General features: G+C 37.8%; 1 protein-coding gene across 1 annotated transcript; it reads right to left on the bottom strand.

Moving 5' to 3' along the window:
* Positions 1-683: 683 nt before the first annotated feature.
* LOC110697579 (adenylate kinase 1, chloroplastic-like) lies at positions 684-7,836 on the bottom strand. Its single transcript, XM_021874953.1, has 4 exons — positions 7,272-7,836; positions 2,781-2,921; positions 1,807-2,079; positions 684-1,147 (listed from the first exon to the last, which is right to left on the bottom strand). Exons 1-4 carry the CDS (start codon positions 7,551-7,553, stop codon positions 1,004-1,006), a joined length of 840 nt encoding a protein of 279 aa, XP_021730645.1. The 5' UTR covers positions 7,554-7,836; the 3' UTR covers positions 684-1,003.
* Positions 7,837-23,541: the final 15,705 nt, after the last annotated feature.

A 23,541-nucleotide genomic window follows, 5' to 3' on the forward strand; every position in this document is an offset into this window, starting at 1 on the left:
CGCCACGTGGGCCAATTAGGTCCTGCCAAGTGTCCCCCAGTTGGAACCGTCAGGTTTTGCCATGTGGCACACGCCTATTCGTCCACCCTGGACCTATATGTCATGACACGTGGCATCCTCCATGCCTAATGGAGAAACCGGCCACGTAGGCCCAACTTCCAAGGGAAGCCCAATCAGCCCAAGCTTAACCTAAACCTAGGATTGGCACGTTTCCCAAGGTTATAAATACCTCCCTTAATCCTCATTAAGGGGGATTACGCACATTTAACACTCTCACCTAGAGAGACCCAATCACCTTTATTTCCGCATTAATTACTCCTTAATCAAGTACTAACTTGACCGTCGAAGGCGGATCTCCAATCATCCAGAGCATCCGTTTGTTTTGCAGGTACAGGTGTCCGGTTCCAGTCTCGGAATTGTAACTCTCCCACAGGACATCAGAAAACCCCGAAACACTAGGCTTCATTGATATTTTGGGCACCCGATAATGAAGTTGGATCCTATTACGGCTACTAGTCAAAATTCATGCTGCTATATGGACCTTGTAAAAAATTTATGTTGTTGAGGCAAATTTTGTCCCTTTTTTTTGGGTGCCCACTCACCACGTCAACAGTTCAACACTCCAAATTGCCAATTCCCATAAAAATAGTGCACATCAAGACCAAATAAGAACGTAAGCATTACAAAACAGTAATCGACAATGACAATTATAATTAATCAAAACTAAGTATCTTTATTTAACGCAACACTCAACAATCATAACAATTACATACCCAGTCCTGCAACAACGGACCTGAAGAAAAAATGATTGGCTATGTAACAATGCTTGTCTAACTCTTTCACCTTTAAGGTACAAGAACTTGCCAGGCATCCGCCGTGATCACATTGCACGTATGAGTTACTTATTGCAACTAATAAATTCCTGTTACCACTAACAAAATTGTTTGGCATGCTTCAAGAACATGCAAAAAATAACAAACTGACTTTTGGGGTAGGGAAAAAATCATGCTGCGGCAGAGAGCTTTTCTTCATGCTCATCAAGATTAAGAGCTTCCAGCAACTTAGGCCAGGATTCTGGGATGCCCCCTGGGAGGTCAAATTCCATTAATTTGCCACGATTGCGATAAAACTCTTCTAGTGGCTGGCTCTGCAATTATATTTCAAATGCTATTATGTCAGAGGTAAAATTTATCTTATTCAAAGAGGATGGCAAAAAAAGGTACATAAGAGAGAAAAAGATGTCCTCGGGAGAAAAGGAAGGCAAATGCTATAAAATATCATGTCCTATTGAGAAATCCTATTTGAGGCCAAGGCGGTTATAATTAATCCCTAGTTTCATATTTTCTAATTCCCTAATCCCCCATTCATTCCTCTTTCTATAAAACAAGTTTGAGTAACAAGCCTGAAATCCTTTCTGCTATGATCAACCAGCTTGATCATCCCAGACTTCAGTTCATTTAGGAAACTACTGGACCAACTCCCTATTGGAAGATGAAGTATTAGACAAGGATCTTTACATGGGAAAAAAGAAAGTTATGCTCTTGGCAGTAAATTATAGCCACGGCCAGATTTTCAACAATTTAAATAATTTGAAAGTATAAGAAGCACTCTTTAACTATTCTTTAACAATTCCGTTCACAAAAGAGAAAACAAAGAAAAAGTAAATAACAAAAGCATGCTAATCAGAAAGAAGGGAAAAAAAATTGACTATTACTCCCTCAGTTTTTGCTAGATAACACTTCATATATGATGAAACTATCAATAGAAACCTTAAGAAATTCAACAAACTATGATTGTAGTAATTACCTTTTCACTGTATACAAGAAGCCGTTCTTTCACAACAGCTTCAGTATCATCAGCTCGGGTGATCAGTTTGGAAGCACACTGCGAAGGGGGCATCAGTGGAGCCATACTTATGTCAGGCATTCCATTCTCACCCTTGATATTAATAGAGGCGACGTTAAAGTTTTTACCACACTGGCCACAAATCCTTCTACCAAGGCATTTCTCAATTAAAGCTAGCTCAGGTAATCTCAAATTAACCACCAAATCTATATCAGTTACTCCTTCCAATATTTCCTGAAATCAGAACCAAGGTGTGAGCAGATCCCAAGGGAAAAAACAAAAATAATAATACATGATACTCATTCTAATATGCAAAACAAAGAGGCATCAAACAAATTGTCACTACAAAAGTAGAATAAGGTCACTTGAGAATAAAAATTTAAGAAAAGTAGATCACGTACAAAGCTAATACAATATGCTACAAAGAGATACAGATACAATTATACAGCCACTCTATAATACTAGAACCATTTACGGTATTGCATACCCAAAAAAAATTAAACTTTTATAGTGGTTTACAATCTTTACCTCTCAAGAAGTAGATCGTGAATAAAGTTAGTACAATATGCTACAAGGAGATACAGATACAACTACGCAGCTATTCTATAATACAAGAACCAATGAAGGTATTGCAACCCAAAAAAAAATCTAACTTTTAGAGTGGTTTACATCTCAAGAAAAACATCATAGAATTTAACAATATAACGAAATTTAAAAATCTACACAATGAAGTAGGATGTTTTGTTTAAACTCAAGAGAGCAACAAAAATCTGATAACATGTGAGGAATAGAAATAAATAAATAAATAAATATAGCAATAGGAAGAAATAAAGCCTGACATGTTAACTCAAATAGGAAACAAATTAACCCACATGTTTATTATTTGATACAATATTGTATAAAAAGGTTCGCTCCAACAATAAAAAAAAACTTACTGCTTGTCTTATAGTACGTGGAAATCCGTCAAGAATGAAACCTGATTCACCTCTTGCTTCTCCAGTCTCAAGCCTCTTTGATAACAGAGAAATTATTATTTCATCGGATACTAGTTTACCTTGGTTGACAATTTCAGCAAGCTGGACATCAGAATGAACAAAAGATAACTGTCAGGAAGACGAAAAGCCTGGCCCTTTTGGGGGGTGGGGGGGGGGAGGTGGTTAATACGTAGTCATTAATAGTCAATTGTTGTTTGTCTTTAATAGAATAAGGTTTAAATAAATATTTGATGGGGGATGGGAGATGTAGCTAAGTGATGCTAACTCTTCATAGCAGAGAGTAGTACACCCTTGATCTGAAATAAAGCATCTAACTATTCCTTTAAAACAAATCATATGGTTTTTGGTTTCAGACTTATAGGCCTATGATGGCAGATACGTAAAAAGTCAAACCTGATATATAGTGTTAGGTTGAGAAAGTGAATTCTTCAAACCCCCACCACCACCCTTTTTACCCTTTTTATATTCCATCTCCTCTCAATTTCCCTCTGCTTACAACACCTGAAGAAGTTGTTGGATTTAGTGGCATATATTCTCCTCCTCCTCCTCTCCCTCCCCCTTAATCCCTTTGTCCATGGTCTCCCCTCAATTGTGGAGAAAATGGGCATGGTTACTAAACTTTTGGTTTACAACATGCAATTCTAAATTTTTCAATGTTTTCAGTATATACCCCTAATTTTTTTGATTTATTCACAATATACGCAACTTTTTCAAATTTACCATATGCCCCTCAATTTTACAAAAACACATCACATACCCTTAATGGACAATGGACATTAACTTTGTTAGCTATAGCCCTTAATCAATCCATAAATCTCTAACTATCCCCACAAACCCCTAATTAAACTGCTAGAGATGTTCCTAGACCTCCAATGGTGATTACTTATGCATGTAAGAAGCATGGCAAGGGCAGTAAAATCAACTAATGATGCAAGGGCAAGGGAGTCATTAATATTAATAATTCTGTTAAGAGGAGTTTGTTATAGAGAGAGAAGAATCTGTTAGCAAGTTGTTAGCAGGTTAAGTGTATTTAAGGGAGGGTATTCTATTCTAATAATCATGCTAAAATATTGTTAAGCTTTTGCTTAGTTGGAGAGCTCCTTTCCACTCGAATGAAAGGGTGTATTGAGAAGATTACACTCATCAATCAATACAAACTATTCCCCCCTCTTTTCTCTATTTGCTGTATTGTAGCCTAAATCTGCTTCCAGGTGACCTGAGTCCTAGCATAAACCACTAATCCCTCCCCTAATCTTTCTCCTTCCCTTTGCTCCCATCACTCTCCACATGACCATCACCACCATACCAATCACATACGCCCAGAATCGCCACTACTGTTATCAATCACCATCTCCCTCTGCTGTCGAAAGAGAACCACGACAAAAACAAGCTTACAATTCTCGAATTCTCTTCAATTTCACCACTTCAAATGTTACTTCTCTCCCGCTCAATTGCAATTTCTCCGATTATCTTCTATGCTTCTGGATCACCATGACTGCCACCATGATGCCGCCACTTCTCGCTGTCAATTGGCTACAATCTGTCAAGTAACAACCAACCAAACACGATGTCGATTTCATAAATAAAAACAAAAAAATCATATCTCTTCTCCCGAAAATTTCTCTATGCATTGCCTGTTCATCCTCCCTGTTGTATACCTCTCAATGGCGCCACCACCAACCTTATCCCTCCCCAATCCATTGTGCAATTGTTATCCTTCCCCAATGCATTGTGCGATTGTTATAGGTGTTGTCATTGATGAATAGATAGAGACTTTGAAGGGAAATTTGAGAAATTAAGGCTTTGGTTATGTAGATTTGGGGATTAGTTGATAAGATGTTCCTACCCTGGTCGTTTTTAGCAAGAGGAAAGATAAAGTGGGGTTGAATGGAGAGAGAGAGAGAGAGGGAAATGGAATATAGGGTAAGGAGTAAAGAGGGAAAGACGAAAGAAGCCATGGAAACTGTTAGAATTTTTGAAATGGTGGCATCCTTGATTGATAAACTCTATTGTAGGGTTTTTGTGGGTAAGATATAAAATGAATTTTGATTGAACATTTCAAGATTTATGTTTGAAACTTTGAATTCATTTAAAGGTTTTGTTAAATTATTTTTTTATTTCTAATTGACAGAGTTTGGATGTAAAAGGAGAGGGGAAATTGGAGTTATGGCATTATGCAAAAGTGGATGTGATTGATGGGGGAATATTTAGAGAAAGAAAAGAGTGTTAAAGGGATAAGAGATGTAGTAACGTCATTAAGTGTTAGGCCCTGTTCACTTCACCTTTAAAGAATAATACTACCACCGTTTTTATTAAGTTAACACCATTCTCTTTTCACGCTTGTCAACGCACTATTTTAACGATTAATATCTCTAATTCTCGACATTGTAAAATTATAAAAAGTGGATGATAATAAAATATACATTGAGACGATTCAACAAGATCTCATTTGACTATATTTTATCGTAGTTATAAATCACAAAATCTAGTCAAAGTGTATTTTGTGAATAGTGTAAAAATCAAATGGTGTCAACTAAAAACAAACGGAGGAAGTATTAAGTAAAAATAATTTCACTTCATTAAAAATAAATTTAATTCAATAAAAATAATTTCAGTTTAGTTAAAATAAGTTCAGAAAATTCAGTAACTTTAAAGAAGAAATATAATAGAAAATCAGTAAAAATAATTTCAGTTTAGTGAAAATAATTTAAATTCAGCAAAAATAATTTCAATTTAGTAAAAATAATTTCAATTTAACAAATATAAGGTAAAGTGAACGGGGCCTTAATATGACCGACGGAGTGACGCTCATATAGTCAATAAAGGTATCCTGAAGCATTTGTGAAAAACTTATATGTTGAACTTTGAAAAAGTAGAGGGTACCAAATTATTTTACTCGACAAATATAAAAATGGATTATTAAATATAGAGAAAATCTCTTTTTATCTTAAGCCTTAAATTAGAGGAGATATCACCTCTTGTTTCACATAAATAATTTTTTGAATTTCCATAAAGTCAGATTTCATTGTTTTCAGCTATTAACCCCAAAATTTGACATTTGAAATCATCTTTCCCCTATGAATTATGTAGGCAAACCCATCACATATAAATTAAATATAAAATGATCATATGGTTAGAGAGGGCAAATGGGAAGGAATGAATATATATATATATATATAGAGAGAGAGAGAGAGACAAGGTATGGAAAACCCCCAAATATTTACCACCACCATTACGCTGCCGCCGCCACCACCATTAACACCTTGCACAATTGAAACTTTGATATTTGACCTTAAACTACAAAATTTGAGTTTTACACAATTAAAAGTCCTTTAATTGTTTACATTTGTAGATCTCTCTTTTCCCCTCATTTAATCTTCCTCTTCCTCTTTCTCGGTGTATGTGGTTGAATTTTGGTGGGGTGCAATTGTTATAAATTGGGAGGTATTTGTAAGGTGGTGGGTTGTGAATTATTAGGGAAGATGGATGGGTTCCCGTTGGTGGTAGCGTTGTGTTGATGGTGGAGTGATAGGGTGGGTTTTGGGTTGGTTGAGGTGGTTTAACGGGTAGGTGAAGTCGGGGATGGGGTGACTAGTTGGGCAGCAATGTGGTTTGGCTGCAAGGTGTCTAGAGTTGTGCAAACCTGCGGGGTAGAAGGGTGGGGTCAATGATGGGGTGACAGCAGGGTGGTTGGCAGTCTGGTTTGAGTTAGAGGTGGGGAGGCTAGGGTTGGGTTGGCCAGTGGGCAGTCGGGTGGTATTGTTGGTCTTGGCAGTGGTCAATGTCGAATGAGCCATTGTATTATGATGAAACCCTTGCGGGATTATTGTAGAAAGGAGTGGAGGAAACAATAAGGCAAAGGAAATGGGAAAATTAAAATGATCCAAAAACTGCCAAATCTTGTGAGAAAAAAATGACCCAAACAATAACGCAAAGCTTGTGCAATCAAGTAACTCCCTTTGCTCCAAGCAAATCAGCCACATTACCCTTTTCGTATATTCCAAATAGATAGATTGTTAATAATCACTCAAAAAATAAAATGCAATTTCTGTATTTTCACAATCATTTGCGAATGATTCTTTTGCTAATGAAAACAATTAAACTGATTAAACGACTTTAAATTGTACAAAAATTACAGACTAAGAGCCAAAATTCTATTTCTGTACAAAGGTATAGTTAAAATTTCACACTAACTCCGAAAACCCATGAAAACTACCTATGAATTTACTTAATTATTAGTAACATGAACCCTAATCCTACATCATTAAATCGATTCAGTTAGCACGGCATAGCATCAATTCCATCCGACAATGCACCAAAAACACAAATTTACAACCCAAAAAATAAAAATTGTTTCAATATCACATTGATTTCGAGATTGAATATCAAATCACTTAGAATGAAAGATAAATTAAGGGAGAAAAAGTGGACCTGATGAGAAAGAGGGCCATTGGAAGAAAGCTCATGGCGGACGAGGTCACCGGTGGCGATATGAGGGACGCCGAGGAGACTAGAAAGGCGACTAGCATAGGTGCCTTTTCCGACGCCAGGAAAACCCAAGAACACCCACTGCACGTTTCTGGAGCTCAGATCTGACCCAGATGACGGAGAGGCTGAGGCGGAGGCGGAAGCGGAGGTCGTAATCATGGCCTTCCAAATAGAGGGGAAGGTGGATGACCTTGAATGGTTGACAAGGCGAGTAATGGCGGCCATTGTTGAGGTGAGTGAGAGAGAATGAAGGTGAGAATGGTCGGAAGAGAAAAGGGTAATGGCGCCTCCTTTTCTCCTAGTCCTGGATTTTGCAGGTTAATGTTTGCCTGCTTTTTTGTGGAATTGTTGAGGAAGTTTTGGGATGCATGTACTTGGGGTTGAGGAATATTCTTTTTTATTAATTTTTTTTTTTTTGGCCATGGGTGATCTGAAAGTCTGAAGGTCCGATTGACCGATTTACCGTAATTTATACTCCCTTCGTTTTTAAATACTAGTTTCATTACTCCATGCGCGGAGTTTTAGGGGAAATTGGAGAAAATAATAAAATATGGAAGTAGTGGGGTGGGTTGAAAGAATAAAAATTGTATAAAGCAAAAGTAGTGGAAAGAATTGGAGGAGAGAGAATATTTAATTAATAAAATATGATTTATGTTAGATCCACTAGGTAAGAAAAATTAATTAAATATTGTAAAAGTTTTTCAAATAAGGAAATGGAAAGTGTATCAAGTATTTAAAAACGAAGGGAGTATTATACACCGGAGCACCATGTTATTTGTGTACTCCGAGTCTAAAAAATACTCCCTCCGTATTTTATTATTTGCTCCACTTTTTTTTTTTTTTTAGAAATTTCACTTTGAAATATTTTGCAAATAAATTTTTAAATTTCAACTTCAAATTTGAATTACAGTCTATATGTCGCGCTGAATGAGAGTTTAAAGGATTAGCGAGAACGCATCATGGTGGGGCGAAGACGGTTTCTTTTAAGGAGAGTGCGGTGGTTTAGAGAAGGGTAAGTGACGATGGTGGGTGGAATCAAATAGTGAGGTGGTTCAAAGAAGGATACTATGGCAGGGTGAGCAGAAGAGACAACGCATATTTTTATTAAAAATGGAATTGGAAATGTTTGTAATTCATCATTTGTATTATTTTAGTGTCAAAAATGGATTTGTAAATGAAGTTTCACAAACAAAATTGGTATCAAAGTTTAGATGGATCGTTTGTGAAAGGAATAGTGTCCTTCGAACAAGTGTATTATTTCGATATAAGGTTCGGAATTATTAGAAAGCTAATTATTTCAGTGAGGTCAAGTGATCGGAATGCCTAACTGGAGGCCGCTTCCGATCAGTAATATTAATGCATAACTAATATTACAGCTTAATCTTGACTGAACCCTTCGGGTCACACTTAATCGAGTAACCGAACCGAACGACGAATTAATCCGAAGGATTAATTGAGACAATAGAGTTTTATGGACAAAGACGTCGAATTCCGAGCTTAGAGCGTCGAACCGAGCGCCATGCATCGAGTCGATTCAACGAATTGAGAAGACAAGAAAATAAGTCAAACAACAAGTCAAGGCATACGGTCCTAGCCTCGCATCGACCTAGCCGAGTGAGGGCTAGGGCCAGCTTGATGCTGCCGCAAGCCATGCACTGGTCACAAGCCTATCAAGCCACGTGCGTGGGCTGGTTTGGGCTGCTGGCCGAGTGCATGGTGCGCAAGCAAGGACACAGCAGCTAGCGCAGCTAGCAAGCAACACCAGCAGCCCGACTTGCGCTTGGGCTTGCGATGGCAGCAGCACAACCCAGCAGCAATAGCGGCCCGCAAGCGTGCGAGGTCTGCTATGCTGCGATGGGGCGCGCTGGCTAGCCCAACCGAGAGCACAAGGCAGCCAGCGAAGGTCGGGCCTTGGTGCTCAAGGCAAATAGCCCAGCCGAAGGGCCAAGGATGCCACATGGCATGCCTTGAGGACCAAAGCTTGGGGTGTGCCATGCACATGGGGTTGGTGGGTGTATGCTTGCTCTCCAAGGATAGGTTTGTGGTCCTTACCTACTCCCTCCCTCATGTTGACATTTGTCATTTGACTATTGCATAGCTAATTTAATTAAATTTGGAATTAAATTAATTGCTTACTTTTCTCACTCTATCATTTCTCCTACATGGAAAGATGATTGAAGTTTTTGGGAACCTTTGCCTATAAATACCAACTTTAGGAGTTTGGATTATTCACTTGAGTTGAACTCAATAAGGCATCTCCCAATAGGTGAGAAAACCTTTACGTTCGTAATACTCTAGTATTATTTTGGTCTAGCCCCGACTAAGCTTCGGGGTAGGAGTCGTTCGGGTCGGGTCTCGAGGGTGAGAGCCATTGGAGGCTTGCGCATTTGCGAAGCTCTACGCTTTCAAGTACGAGCTCTAACAAAGAGTGAAGCACGCATCAAGGGTATGATCGTCTTTTCTTTCTCTCTTTGTTAATTAATTATGTGATTGTTAATTAATATGCATGTTTTGTTACTTTAAGTTGTGTGCAGATTTTGGGAGGGTTTGGACATCACGAAACCCAACAGCAGTATTGGAGCCGCGTGAATTTAATTATTATAACTAATAATTAATTAAGGTGATTTAAATGGATTTAAATTTCTAGTTTTGCTTTCTAATTGGATTAGAAGCTCGTTTTATTTAATTAGTTTAATCTCATATCTAGACTAATTTTGGCTAAAGAATCTAGATTTTGACCGAAATGTAGTGAATTTTGGGTGGAATCGATGTTCTAAATCAGTTTTGAATCTCTTTGACGAATGTCTAGAAGCCAAATTCTACCCAGAAACATGTTTTTTGTAGGGGTTTTTGTTTTTGACGAAAAATTTTAAATCTTTAAACCTTGATTAATTATGGCATGTTAATGTTAGATTATGTGTCTGGTTACATCATTAATCTACTGCAATTATAACCCTTATTAAGCATGTTTATGAAGTCATATTTGGTGAGTTCATTTTTCACATAAACTTGCAATTTCACATTTTTGCAAATTAATTGCTTCAAATGTCAATGTTTAGGGTGAATTTGTAATTTTCAAGTCCCTAAAAATGTTAAAAATCCAATCTTTAATTGTTTATTTGGTTGGAACTTAACTTTCTAGATTCCATGCTGAACTAATTTTGATTTAATCATTTTGAGTTGATTAAAGTCTTAAAGGTTCAAAACTTGTGATTGAAATCTAATTAATCTTCATATTGGAAGATGTAATTTTTCAAGTTTACACAAGTTAGTGTTGGAAATTTTTCATTGGATGATTGTGTTTATTTTTCCAACTCCTTTTATTTTGTCAAATCTCATTATTAAAGAATGGTTCTTGAATTAATTTTGGTATGTGCAATAAAATTGAATTTATTCAAGTTGGACTTATTTTATTTTCATTTTTGCTCAATATTGGTTCTAAAATTAATTTAGAATTAATTATTTATATCACACAAAAATTGGGATAAAATCACGAGGCATAAGCGCGCAAAACGAGGCATGAAACCCCAAGCATCTCTCTCGGTCAGTCGGGCTGCTTGTGTATCCCGCATGTGGCTGCCGAGGATGCGGGGTGGTGCATCGTTGGTGCACTGCTAGTGCGTGTGTGCGAGCAGCCTTGGTGCGTAAGTGTAGTGTTGTTGCGTGGGCTGCGGCTTGCGGCTGCCAGGCAGCATGCACCTCACTCAAGAGCAGGCCTTTGAGGCCCTCACTTGTGTGTGCGCAAGCGTGCTGATGTGGCCAGCATAATGCACTTAGTGCAATGCTATCAGCCGCATGCACATGCTTGGCACAACAAGTGGATGTGCAAGGGGCAACAGCCATGCAAGGCAGCCGAGCCTCGGGCCTAGCAAACCGAGCCTCGTGGCTTGGTGCTAGGCACTCGGGCATCGAAGGGCTATGCGATTTTGCGATTTTTGCCGTTTTAATTATTTATTTAATTATTTTAACGAGGCTAGGCCTCGAGTTTCTGGCACTTGCAAAATAATTTGGCAAAATTTGGGTAAACCGGCTTAATTAAATTAATTGGATTAATTTTAATTAAGTTTCATGCGAAATTTAGTGGGAGCTTCCTTAATTATTTGAGCTAATTTTATTGCATTTAATCACATAATCGATTAACAACTTTGACTAGTTTTAATTAGGCGTGTTAATTGGATTAACCACCTAAGTTAGTTACTAGTTTGCGCGTGTTTTGCTTTATTGCTTGTTTTACTTTGTAAAATGCATGGGCCATTCACATTAGTGAATGGATGAATGGAATAGATATTCTAATGCAGGCTTTACAAAATGGCAACTAGTGAGGCTCGACTAGGATAGTAAATAAGGACTGCGATCCGTTTTGTATTTTTGTAAATCTAAATACGGACTGCGTGTCGTTGCATATTTTTGTACCTTAATATTTAGATTAGTCCTAGTCTTATTAGCAGTTGCATAATTGGTGGTGATGTCTCGAAGACGGCGTTTCTAGGAAGACGAGCCAAGAGGATGCAACGAAGGCCCTTGAAGATTTGAAGACTCAAGTTCAAGGGGTTATGCTAGTTGCCAAATGCATCTTTAATTATGCTTTATATATTTTGCTTATATAATTGCGATGTTAGATGCATGTTTAGGATTTCGAATGTTGTGATGATTAAGTGAGTTCACTTAAATCAACCAACATAGAAACCCTAAGTCCTAATGAATATTGAGTTAAATTTGCCATTCCAAAATGACACTTACGGAACTAATGAGAATAGTAATGGGCTGTGCCAAAGGACATCATTACTACTTTCCTAGGGAAGTAAGGTATGTTAGTGCGCTTGCCAAAGTAAGGCATCGCAGACACGTTAGTTTTTGTTAGACTCAACGATATTAGTAAGGAGTCCTTAGATGTCGTGGTAATGGAGATAAAACGTCAAGAAAGCATTAGATGCGACATTTTATCGAACCAAGAGTAGCTTAGAGCTATTAGCAATTGGATTGCTTACCTTAAAATATTAAGTGTTAAGACAAGCCAAACCATGCTTAATCACTTTTTGATTTTTGGGATCTTGGAATCGTTTTATCCTCGCCTAATTGGGACAAAATTTAAATGTGTGGATAAAATGCTTAATAAGATTGAAATTGCTTGTTTGGATGCATTTCAATGCTTATTATGTTATCTTGATGAATGGTAATACTTTGCACTTATATTTATAGAATTCTAGATCAAATTATAATGTTTCAAAGGATTGGTAAAAGGAAATCTTTTGAGAATGGTTCTCAAGGAAAGAAAAGGCATTTCTAAAATACAGCTTCTTATAATTGACTTTTATGACTAAAGTCCGAAAGGACGGTTGGATATCATGTATTCAAAATACTAGGTAGTTTTGATAAACATTATTTATTGAGTTGAAAACTCAAATTGTCAATAGTGGACAACCAACATATCTTTTCGCTTCATACACAAATGAGTAGGACTCATTGATGTAGTAATTTAAGTACGAATTAAGGAAAAGATAGAACTTTGTTTTATGGTGCACTAGATGCTTAATTATTCCTAAAAAAGTATAAAAGTCAAAACACTTAAGCAAATGGTTATGAGATGATGTATGATAAGAAATATAGGAAACAAGAAACAAAGAAAAGGAATAAGATTCCATTTCTACCCATGAGTTCATGTTATTATAGTTAACTTAGCAAATCGTTATCTTCACAAGTATCATATACTGCTTGAGTGTTATTGACCTCAAACTATTGAAGTTATGTTAAGTTATTGACTTACAAGATTAGAATGAAGCAAGTAGTGCTACATTGGTTGTGAGGTCGTATGCTTTGTTTAAAGACCTTTTAAGCTAAGGCTGGAACGAATAATGGTTATTGTGTTCCATAATCAGCAAACAATCCGTTTACACACGGAAAGACTCACATTCAAAATAAAAGAACACTAGTTATTGGTTTTGTTTGAATGGCATGGTTGTTTAAGCCATGAGTCAAGGATGCTTGATTATAAAAAAACATTTTTCTAATATGAAAACTCACAAAGGTCAAGTCATGGACATGATTTGTGTTCCGAACATCTTTAGTAATGTCACATCGACAAGAACATACTCAAGGCTCTATTAGATAGACTCTTGATAGTTGATCGACTCGGAATTGTTCTAAGACAAGCAAGTCTTACTTGTTGATAAAATTGACAAAGAAAGGAGCTATTGTGCTTGGTATAGACAATTAACTCCGAAAGCTAGGATTCCATTACTTCAACGTCTCACAAGAGTTTGAAAGAATGTGGCTATATTCATCAAATGTGAACAAACTAGACCTTGAGTAGCTCAAAAGTTCAATGAAGTATAGAAACTACTTGGCAAGATATCAAAACGTCTAGATTAGATCAAGCGATGTTTGCTTGAGCCAAGTGTGATCATCTCAAAGTTATGAAATTGGAATTTCATAAATAGCTCCACAAAGAATATAGTATGTCTTCATAGAGAACTTGATGCCATTTGTAAATGACTCGAACGAAGATGGATGCCCTTCCGATAAAGTTCTTAAAACATTTGCACAAATGACTAATGTTACACTCAATAAAATGTCGAAGCTAAGAAAGGACGCCATAATCAGTTATGGATAGAAATAGTTTCTGACGTCTTTTTAAGTATATGTCTAAGGCTCTTAGCCTCAATGGGAGCTCACCGACTCAATGGGAGCTAAGTGACTCAGTGGAAGCTCAGTGGCTCAATAAAGGCTAAGATAGATCAAGTGGGAGCTAACTGTTTGTTTCACAACAAACTTTTACCCAAAGACAATATATATGTCTCTTTGTAATCATTCAAGTGAGACTACGGGCATTACCTCCACAACTTAATTGAGAACATATTATTTGTTGCTCTAAGTGGTGTCTTTCTGGAAAGTAAAACATTTCCAAAATGACAAGTGGGAGGAAAATGAACTCGATGACCATCGAGATTAGCAACAAACTAGAACTTAGAATCTCGGAAGACTTTAGAAGGGCTTCATGAGAATAATTGATAAAGAATACTCAAAAGGACTTTACAAGTGCCTTATGAGAGAATTCATTACTCACAAAACTTTAGAAGTGTCAGAGTAAGATCAACATAATTAAAGGGATTTAAAAGCGCCTTGAAACTCAGTGTTTGATGCAATTGCCCCGTATAGGTATAGAATTAACCAAAGGCTTGGATTGAATCCTATAAATTTCTATTAAGTTAGAAATAAACCTAAGACTTACAAGCATACTATTTACTCTTGGATGGTAAGGGAATAGTGTCTTGTAAATTAGCTACGACAAATCTAAATTCCGAATAATGGTTAGAGGCCATAAAATCCGAAAAAGACTCCATGTTTGAAAATCATGTTTGAAACTTGATTAATTTGATGAAGGGTAACGACCAATCAGTTGCAAATAAGTTTTCAAGGAGAAAACTAACAAATATGGAAATGTATATGCATACATAGCTAGATTGGTTGAAAAGGATACAATTAGTTCATGGCGTTGATTTTAATAAAAACCTATTCACTAATCGGAATGCTTAAGTCTTTTCCTGATTATTCTAGCAAAATTGCGCATATGAAATATGGCAAAATAGATACCAAAATCGCCATCCTAAAATAGGATTTTGGAAGAGACTATGGAAATAGTCTAAGGGTTTTGTAAATCTAAATAGTGCTAGATTTGAAAGCAAGCTCAAGTAATCCATTGCTGGAAGCATTACATGTCGGAATTGGAACGTGTTTTCTCATAAAGTTAATATAAGGTTTGACTTGTTGAGAAACATGAAAATTCTTTGAATAAAGAAGTTTAGTGGGAGCAAAAGTCAATTTTGTAAAGGTCCAACAAGAAGTTTACGAACTATGTTGTGAAATAACTATCAAATGCTAAATGCTTGGGTTTGAAAGAATGTTTCAATGATGGACCAAGCTAAAGGCGATACTTAATACATAGTGGGAATTAAGATCTATTGGATAGACTTAATAAAATGTTTGAACGAGTAAAGGAATTTACCGTGTTAAACATGAAGGACCTAAAAAGGCTTTCGACCCACATGTATAAAACTAAGTACATGTTTGAACAAAGTACAAGCTAGGAAAATACTAAGTCAAACAAGAAAGACTCTAATAGAGACTTTCAACCATATCATATAGCAAACAATTTAACAAGACTCGATGAAACTAGATGAGCTAAAAGTCACATGAATGGGATGAAATTGGGAATATTTCCGCAATTGAATCCATCATGTATGCTACAATATGGAATCGTCACATGACCTATATGCTTATAGCATGACAAGTATAAAATACCAATCGACTTGAATCAAAGCAATGGATCGTTTGATTATGATCAAGAACATCCATATCACTTGGTTAAGTAAAAGGATGAGTTCTTGACATGGAAACAAATATAATTTGAATATTGATGTTGTGAGCATAACCTTAGCAAGGATCAAATCCTTAACAAGGAAGCCATTTATAAGCACGAGGTTAAAATGCGTCGTGGCTTGAGAATGGTAACATGAACTTATGTCCTTGTATATTGTGCAGAAATTTAAGGTAAATTTCCATAATCACAAATAATTAGGGTATCCAAATCATTGTGAGCCAGTTGGAGTAAAATCCAAGCAAAGCATCATTAGTAAATCTGCTAAAGTATATGTTGAGAACATTGTTGCCTTAAAGACAATAATAAGGAAGTTGTTCAATGGATAGTTCGTTGTTAAACTTTGATGATTGTAGGGTGTCAAGTTGAGGATCTCAAATCATGAAAATGAGTGGGAGCCATCACTTGGACAATAAATCCTAAATCACATATAATTCATAACACTCTCAAATTTTATCATCTTATTATGAGAGTTTTTGATAATGAAGATGCTAAGTTTTGCAAAATAATCATAACTAAACCTATGCAATAAGTGAAGCACAACATTCACAATTGCATAAAAGAAATTAAGCATATTACATATGGGTATGATTTCTATGAATGTTTTGTCAAGAGTATTACTCTTAAAACATTTGGGGAAAACCATTTATCATAAGATGAAACGTTGAAAAGTTTCATAGTGGAATAAATTTTTTACTAATAAATTCCACAAACTATTTAATTGTGGTTTAGAATTAAATAATGAGTCCATTTGATTTGACGATATTAAAAATAGGGTATCAAGACCATGTCTTGGATAAAGAAACACCTATTAAGTGAACGTTGAATATCACATCGTAAATATCCCTAATCGAGGTCATTGAAAGTTGGACGAATAATGACCGCATGAGATTGGTGCGTAGTATGATATATAGCACCGTTTCTTGTGCTACAAGGACAAATTGTCATAAATCATTTGCACAGGTATTGGTTTGGAACTATACCGGATCGACCTATGAGAACACTTTAGGAGATTTGATAATCATCATAAGTATATCGCTCATTATGGTTATCGGAACCTCTTTCCTCGATCATGAGTGTTGTTAGTTCTCTTGTTTGAGTACTAGTCCGCTTTGATGTTGTCAAATGTCTACCGTAAAAGGGGATTATAAAGGCAACAGTTGGGCGGCTAGGGCCTCTTAGTAAGGGAAGCTAACAATGCAAGACTGGGAATGTCCCTCTATCAATAATAGGGAACATGTCTTTGTTGTTAACAAGGCCTCTCGAAGAGCGAGACTGTGAAAATGTATGGCTGTGCTCAGATGGATTTTAGAAATCATCTTCTTATTGACAGTCAAACTCGAAAATCGAGAAACACTTCTGGACGTAATAAGGATGATGAAGAATCTTACCTTATAGTTCATGAAGAGATATTAAGTGACATAAGAAATAGGCTATACACAATTAGCACACTTGTCCGAAAGGACAAGTGAGAGATTGAAAGGAATGTTGTCCTTCGAACAAGTGTATTATTCTGATAGAGGGTTCGGAATTATTAGAAAGCTAATTATTTCAGTGGGGTTAAGTGATCGAAATTCCTAGCTGAAGGCCGCTTCCCATCTGTAATAATAATGCATAATTAATATTACAACTTATTCTTAACTGAACCTTTCAAGTCACACCTAATCGAGTAACCGAACCAAAACGACGAATTAATCCGAAGGATTAAATGAGTCAATAAAGTTTTACGAACAAAGACGTCGAATTTCGAGCTTAGAGCGTCGAAACCGAGCGTCATGCGTCGAGTCGATTCAACGAATCGAGAAGACAAGAAAATAAGTCAAACAACAAGTCAAGGCTTACGGTCCTAGCCTCGCATTGGCCTAGCCGAGTGAGGGCTCGGGCCAGCTTGATGCTGCTGCAAGCCTTGCACTGGCCGCAAGCCTAGCAAGCCACATGCGTGGGCTACCTGGGGCTGGTGGTCGAGTACATGGTGCGCAAGCATTGCAAGCAGGACCCAGCAAGTAGCACAGCTAGCTAGGCTTTGCTAGCGTATGCTGCGGCTAGCAAGCAGCAGCAGCAGCAGTTCGGCTTGCGCTTAGGCTTGCGATGGCAGCAGCATAACCTAGTAGCAATAGTGGCCCGCAAGCGTGCGAGGCCTGCTATGATGCGATGAGGCGCATTGGCTAGCCCAGCCGAGAGCACAAGGCAGCCAGTGAAGGCCGGGCCTTGGTGCTCAAGTTAAATAGCCCAGCCGAAGGGCCAAGGATGCCACATGGCATGCCTTGAGCCCCAAGGCTTGGGGTGTGCCATGCACATGGGGTTGGTGGGTGTATGCTTGCTCTCGAAGGATGGGTATGTGGTCCTTACCTACTCCCTCCCTCATGTTGACACTTGTCATTTGACTATTGCATAGCTAATTTAATTTAATTTGGAATTAAATTAATTGCTTACTTTTCTCACTCTATCATTTCTCCCATATGGAAAGATGATTGAAGTTTTTGGGAGCCTTTGCCTGTAAATACCAACTTTAGGAGTTGGGATTATTCACTTGAGTTGAACTCAATAAGGCATCTCCCAATAGGTGAGAAAACCTTTAAGTTTGTAATACTCTAGTATTATTTTGGTCTAGCCCCGACTAAGCTTCGGGGTAGGGGCCGTTCGAGTCGGGTCTCGAGTGTGAGAGCCGTTGGAGGCTTGTGCATTTGCAAAGCTTTACGCTTTCAAGTATGAGCTCAAGTGTATTATTCCGGTAGAGGGTTCAGAATTATTAGAAAGCTAATTCTTCAGTAAGGTCAAGTGATCGAAATGCCTAGGTGGAGGTCGCTTCCGATCAATAATATTAATGTACAATTAATATTACAGCTTAATCTTGACTGAACCCTTCGGGTCGAACCCAATCGAAAAACCGATCCGAGACGTCGAATCAATCCGAAGGATTTGATGGGTCGTTAGAGTTTACAAACAAAGGCGTCGGATATCGAGCTTAGAGCGTCGAGACCAGGCGTCATAAGTCGAGTTGAATTTAGAATTCGATAAGGCATGAAATCAATCAAGTAACAAGTTCGAACCTAGCCGTAGCCTCGCATTGGCCTAGCCATGTGAGTGCTAGGCTAGGCAAGGTCCCAAGTAATGAGTGCCTAGCAACCCCTAACACACGCACATCGCATGGCACAAGCATCGCAAGATGCGTGCATGCGTGGCTAGGCGTGCTAGCATAGAAGCGCTAGCCATCGCATCGTGCTAGGCATGAGCTAGCACTGCCCGCAAGCATCGCATGCATGGTGCATGCTTGCTAGCATGCTAGGCCAAGCACCCAGCCATCGCTAGCCGCAAGCGTTGCAGCATGCTAGCAGCGTGCTAGGCTATGCGTGCTTGCTAGCATGCTAGGGCCTAGCGCTGGCGCATTGCTAGCAGCAGCCTCGCACACTACCATGCACCAGCCAGCAACGTGCTAGGCATGCTAGCTGTATGTGTGTGCTAGCAGGCAACAACACGTGCTAGGTCTCGCATAGCAGCAGCGCCTAGCAGCACGCACCAAGCAGCAGTGAGGCATGCGTGCTGGCTTGCCTTGTGCTGGCTGGCTGCGCATGCATTGCGGGCTAGCTGTGTGTGTGTGCTAACTGGCTGGCTCGGCTGCCTAACCTTGGTGCTAGGTGCCAGCTGGAAGCCAAGGCAGGCTGCCAGCAAGCCACATGGAGGAGTGGTCCGGTTTCATGAGTGGGGACCAATAGTTGGTCTTTTCCTTGGGGAGCAAGGTGGGTTGGTCCCCTCCCTTGGTGGTCCTCACCTTCTCCCTCTCCTCCTATTGCCACTTGTAACTTGTTGATTGAATTGCAATTTTATTTTGTTTTGAGTAAAATAAAATAAGGAAAATTGCAATTGAGAATGGAAAATCAAGGTTCATTTCCGTATAAATACCCAAGTTTTGGGATTTGGGAAGAACACTTGAGTGGAACTAAAAAGGAATCTCCTTAGAATAGTGAGAAAACCTTAAGTTCGTGAAACTCTAGTTTTTATTGGTCAAGTCCGGACTAACCTTCGAGACTAGGATTGTTTGGGTCGAGTTTGTGGGTACGAGCCGCTAGAGACCTTCGCATTTTCGGGGTTCAAGTTTTGAAGTAAGAGCTCGGGATCGAGCGAAGCACGCGCCAAGGGTATGAATGTCTTTTCCTTCACTCTCTTAATTGTTGTTTAATTTGTGATTGCATTCTTAGTTGCCTTATTTAGTGGGCGGGTCTTGGGCAGGTTTCTCTTCCGCGTAGAGTCGAACTCTACGAAACCTAACAGGAACATCATTCAGAAATTATTAAACACACGTGTACATTAATTGCTGAGCATTAACTCCAGCTTTAATTGCACTTTTTGAGAGCTAAGGCTCGGATTTCGAGGTTGTCTCAAGGCAGTAGGATGATCACTTCTCTCCTAAGAGGAGCTTGTTCCCATCTACATTCCGCACTTTTTACATCCGAACACGTTCTAACTTGATTGTCGGAGGCGGAACTCCCACCCATAGGAGTGTCCGTTGTTTTGCAGTTATAGGCGTCCAGAGGCCAGTCTTGGTGTTGTAACTCTCTCGCATGACACATAAAAAACCCCAAAACAGTAAGTGCTGACATGGATATTGTGCAGGGTGAGATAAAAAGATTGAAGGAGGTTATTGTTGCCGGTAGATTGTATGAAAGACTAGTCAAGGAAGGAGTAATTGTGTCACCTCAATTCCAGGATGATGATTATGAAGATATGATGATATGTAGATGGCACTTTAGCTCTGCTCATGCCACTAGTGAATGTTTGGCCTTCAAAGGGTTTCTGTATAAAAAGATCAGAATGAATGCAATGATTGTTTCAGAGCAGGAATATCAGGTGATGAAACTTGCTGAATTCAATCTTATAGGGAAGAAGGACAAAGCTAAGCCTGCTGAGAATAGTTAAAAGACCAATAGGTCACCTAACAAGATAAGTAATCACAAACAAAAGGCATATTCTTACAAAGAGGCAATTCAATTATTTCCCTTGCAACCCAAAGCAATAGAGGGACTTAAGAATTTACGACACAATCTTTGTCATTCTTGTGCTAATTTGTTGCATTTTGAATTGGTCAGGACTGAGACTATTCCAAATAATCCCAATTGGATACCTAGACACCAAAGAACTTATCATAAGAAGAAGACAGAGATCAACAATCTGACTCCTTCTATAAAGCACATATTGAATTTCCATAAGGTGAATGAAGGAAAGGAAAACTTTGCACCCATGGCCAAAAAAGGCAGCTACGTGAGTATGTAAGAGAGAATAGAAGGAGTGTTGAAGGATAAAGTGACAAAGAATGATAATAAGCTCAAGGAAAAAAATGAAATCCATAAAAAAGGCGAAGTCAGTTAGAAGGAGTTTAAGCAGCCAGATTCAAGCGATGATAGTTTAATTGGATGAAGAGGCTTTGAAGAAAGGTATCCTCAGAACCATTCCATCACAAATTGTCCAACCTAAAGTTGACACAGTGATTGAACAATTAATGGATGGTGAAAAGTCTATTGAGTTTCCTAGCGATATTATCCAGAATCATCCCATAGTGAAGGAGCCGGAAAGCATTCCAGAAAAGGATCTAACTTTAGAGTATCATAAGGAGGAAAGCTTAGGTGAGGATCTAATGGCCACAGATCAACCAGCATATGAGTTAGTAGACTATGACCTAGAGGGTCTTGACCTGGAAGTTTCAAGATTAGATCTGGAATTTCTGTCAAAGTATTCAGAGGAGCATTGTGAGGCAGATTATAATACCGTAACTTTACCAGTAGAGTTTAGAGCTCAAGTGGTGAAACCTGGTACCAATTCATGGGCAGATGAAGTGGATCAGGCAGAAACTGTAGGTAGGTATAAAATTTCTACTATATCTGCTGAATTGAATAGAGCGTTATCTAGTTCTCCTAGTAGAAAAACAGTAACACATGATCAGGAACAATTAGTCATTTAACATTTTTTAAGGGATTACAATGTTAATAATGCGCATAAAAAACCTCTTTTTGTGACTGTGAAGGGTTTGAACTAGGGAAAGTATTAGTCAATACAAGAGCTACAATAAATCTAATGCCTTTGTCTGTTTTTCATAAGATTGGTAAAAGAAAAAAAGATTTGGCTAGTGTTAAGATTAATATAGTTGGTTTCAATGGTAAGTCTAAACGTACTGAGGGGTTAGCATATATTGAAATCCAAGTTGGTACTACTAGATAGTTTCAACATTCTTCATAGTAAGAGGAGAAGCATCTTGTAATTCTATCCTAGGTAGAGAATGGTTGCATCACACATATGCTATTCCTTCTTCTTTGCACTAGAAAATAATATTATGGAATGGTGATGAATACGAATTAGTTTATGCTGATGTAGAAGCCTTTATGATTGATACTAACCAACATTTTCCCAGGTTTCTTGCAAAGTTAACACCAAAGACAGATGAGATTGTACTCAAACATGATTCCCAGTCAGTTCCTAAACTGAAGGTGGTGTACCGTGCAATCGCCAGGATAAAAAAGGTAGATGTAGATGAAGACAACATTATTCGCCTGTAGAGTCCAGCTCTAAGTTTGGAGTACTTAAGATTGGATATGTTTGAGTATCATTCTTTGTATGTTTGTAGTTTGAACAAATATTATGGAAAATTACATAAAAAGCAAATTTAGATATGGTACTTTATTAGCTCTTCAAAATATATATGCAAGTTTTTACTCGCAACATATATAGAGGTTATCACAAACATGAAGCTCCTGAATGTCTATCTGACTACTCAAACTCTGATGACCATACCCGATCATCTCCAAACTTGGACAAAGAGTTATATGGTAAAGAAGAGAATGAAAAGGTATGGGTTAAGAGTACAGATATCAAATAGGAGGTCCATGATCCTCTAGAAGAAGTCAATCTCGAAACTAATGATTATCCTAGTTTCACTTATATAAGTAAGGAATTACTTAGAAAGGACAAGTGTAACACTCCCAAATGTCCCTCTACGGAAATACCAGTATAATACGTATCATTATACCGTAGAAATAAACTTAGGCATATCACCGCCGTGTGATTACGCAAGGCTACCGAAACTACTAACCAAAACCAATACTTTGCAGCGGCAACTCAAACTCTTTCTTTATTAATAATATCTATAAATAGAAACCATTGTCATGAGTAATTATAAATAAACAAGGACCAACATTCCTAATCTAGGTGAAGAACATTATGCACTCCCATATGCTCAAATGTTGACTCCACCTGAAAAATAGTCAACACTGCTTACCATTAAGGTAAACAGGGCGAACCAAAACAAATAGGAAATACGAATTAGCAAAATATGCTAAGTGCGATAACTGCAAGATAAGTAAATTCAATTTATTAGCAAACATGCTTTTAAAACCAATTCCAATAACTCCAAAACTCATGATTCAAAATCAATTCCAATAACTCGATAAAACGATTTATAAAACCAATTCCTCTTTTGAAAACCAATTCTCAAATCTTCTCAAAACAATTCTAATAACTCAATAACTCAATAATAATGATTAGTAAAATCAATTTTTTTCGAAAACTCAATCTTCTCTTTAAGTGTGCACACCCCCCAAGCTAGTATCCTACTATTTCAAGGCTATTGAGGAAAGACTAGGTCATACAAAGTCCATAGTCTTCAATGAATCCGCATAGTGGGATTAATATAATAATCATGCTTGTAAGGCTCTTATAAATAATTCAATAATTCTCATGAAATTCCTCTTTGAATAAATCAACCTTTATAATAGATTAACTCAAAAATCCTTTTTATTTGATTCAACATGCTTTCAAAATCAACCTTTTAATAAATGCTGAGAATTAAATCTC

The sequence above is a fragment of the Chenopodium quinoa genome, unplaced genomic scaffold, assembly GCF_001683475.1.
Source record: "Chenopodium quinoa cultivar QQ74 unplaced genomic scaffold, ASM168347v1, whole genome shotgun sequence".
Classification (NCBI taxonomy): domain Eukaryota; kingdom Viridiplantae; phylum Streptophyta; class Magnoliopsida; order Caryophyllales; family Amaranthaceae; genus Chenopodium; species Chenopodium quinoa.

Coding starts and splice junctions, on each gene's coding strand:
- LOC110697579 (XM_021874953.1), bottom strand. CDS start 7,553: ATGGCCGCCATTACTCGCCTTGTCAACCATTCAAGGTCATCCACCTTC. Junction 2,922..7,271: donor ATGGCCCTCTTTCTCATCAG/GTCCACTTTTTC, acceptor TCTGATGTCCAG/CTTGCTGAAATTGTCAACCA. Junction 1,148..1,806: donor TTCTTGTATACAGTGAAAAG/GTAATTACTACA, acceptor ATATAATTGCAG/AGCCAGCCACTAGAAGAGTT.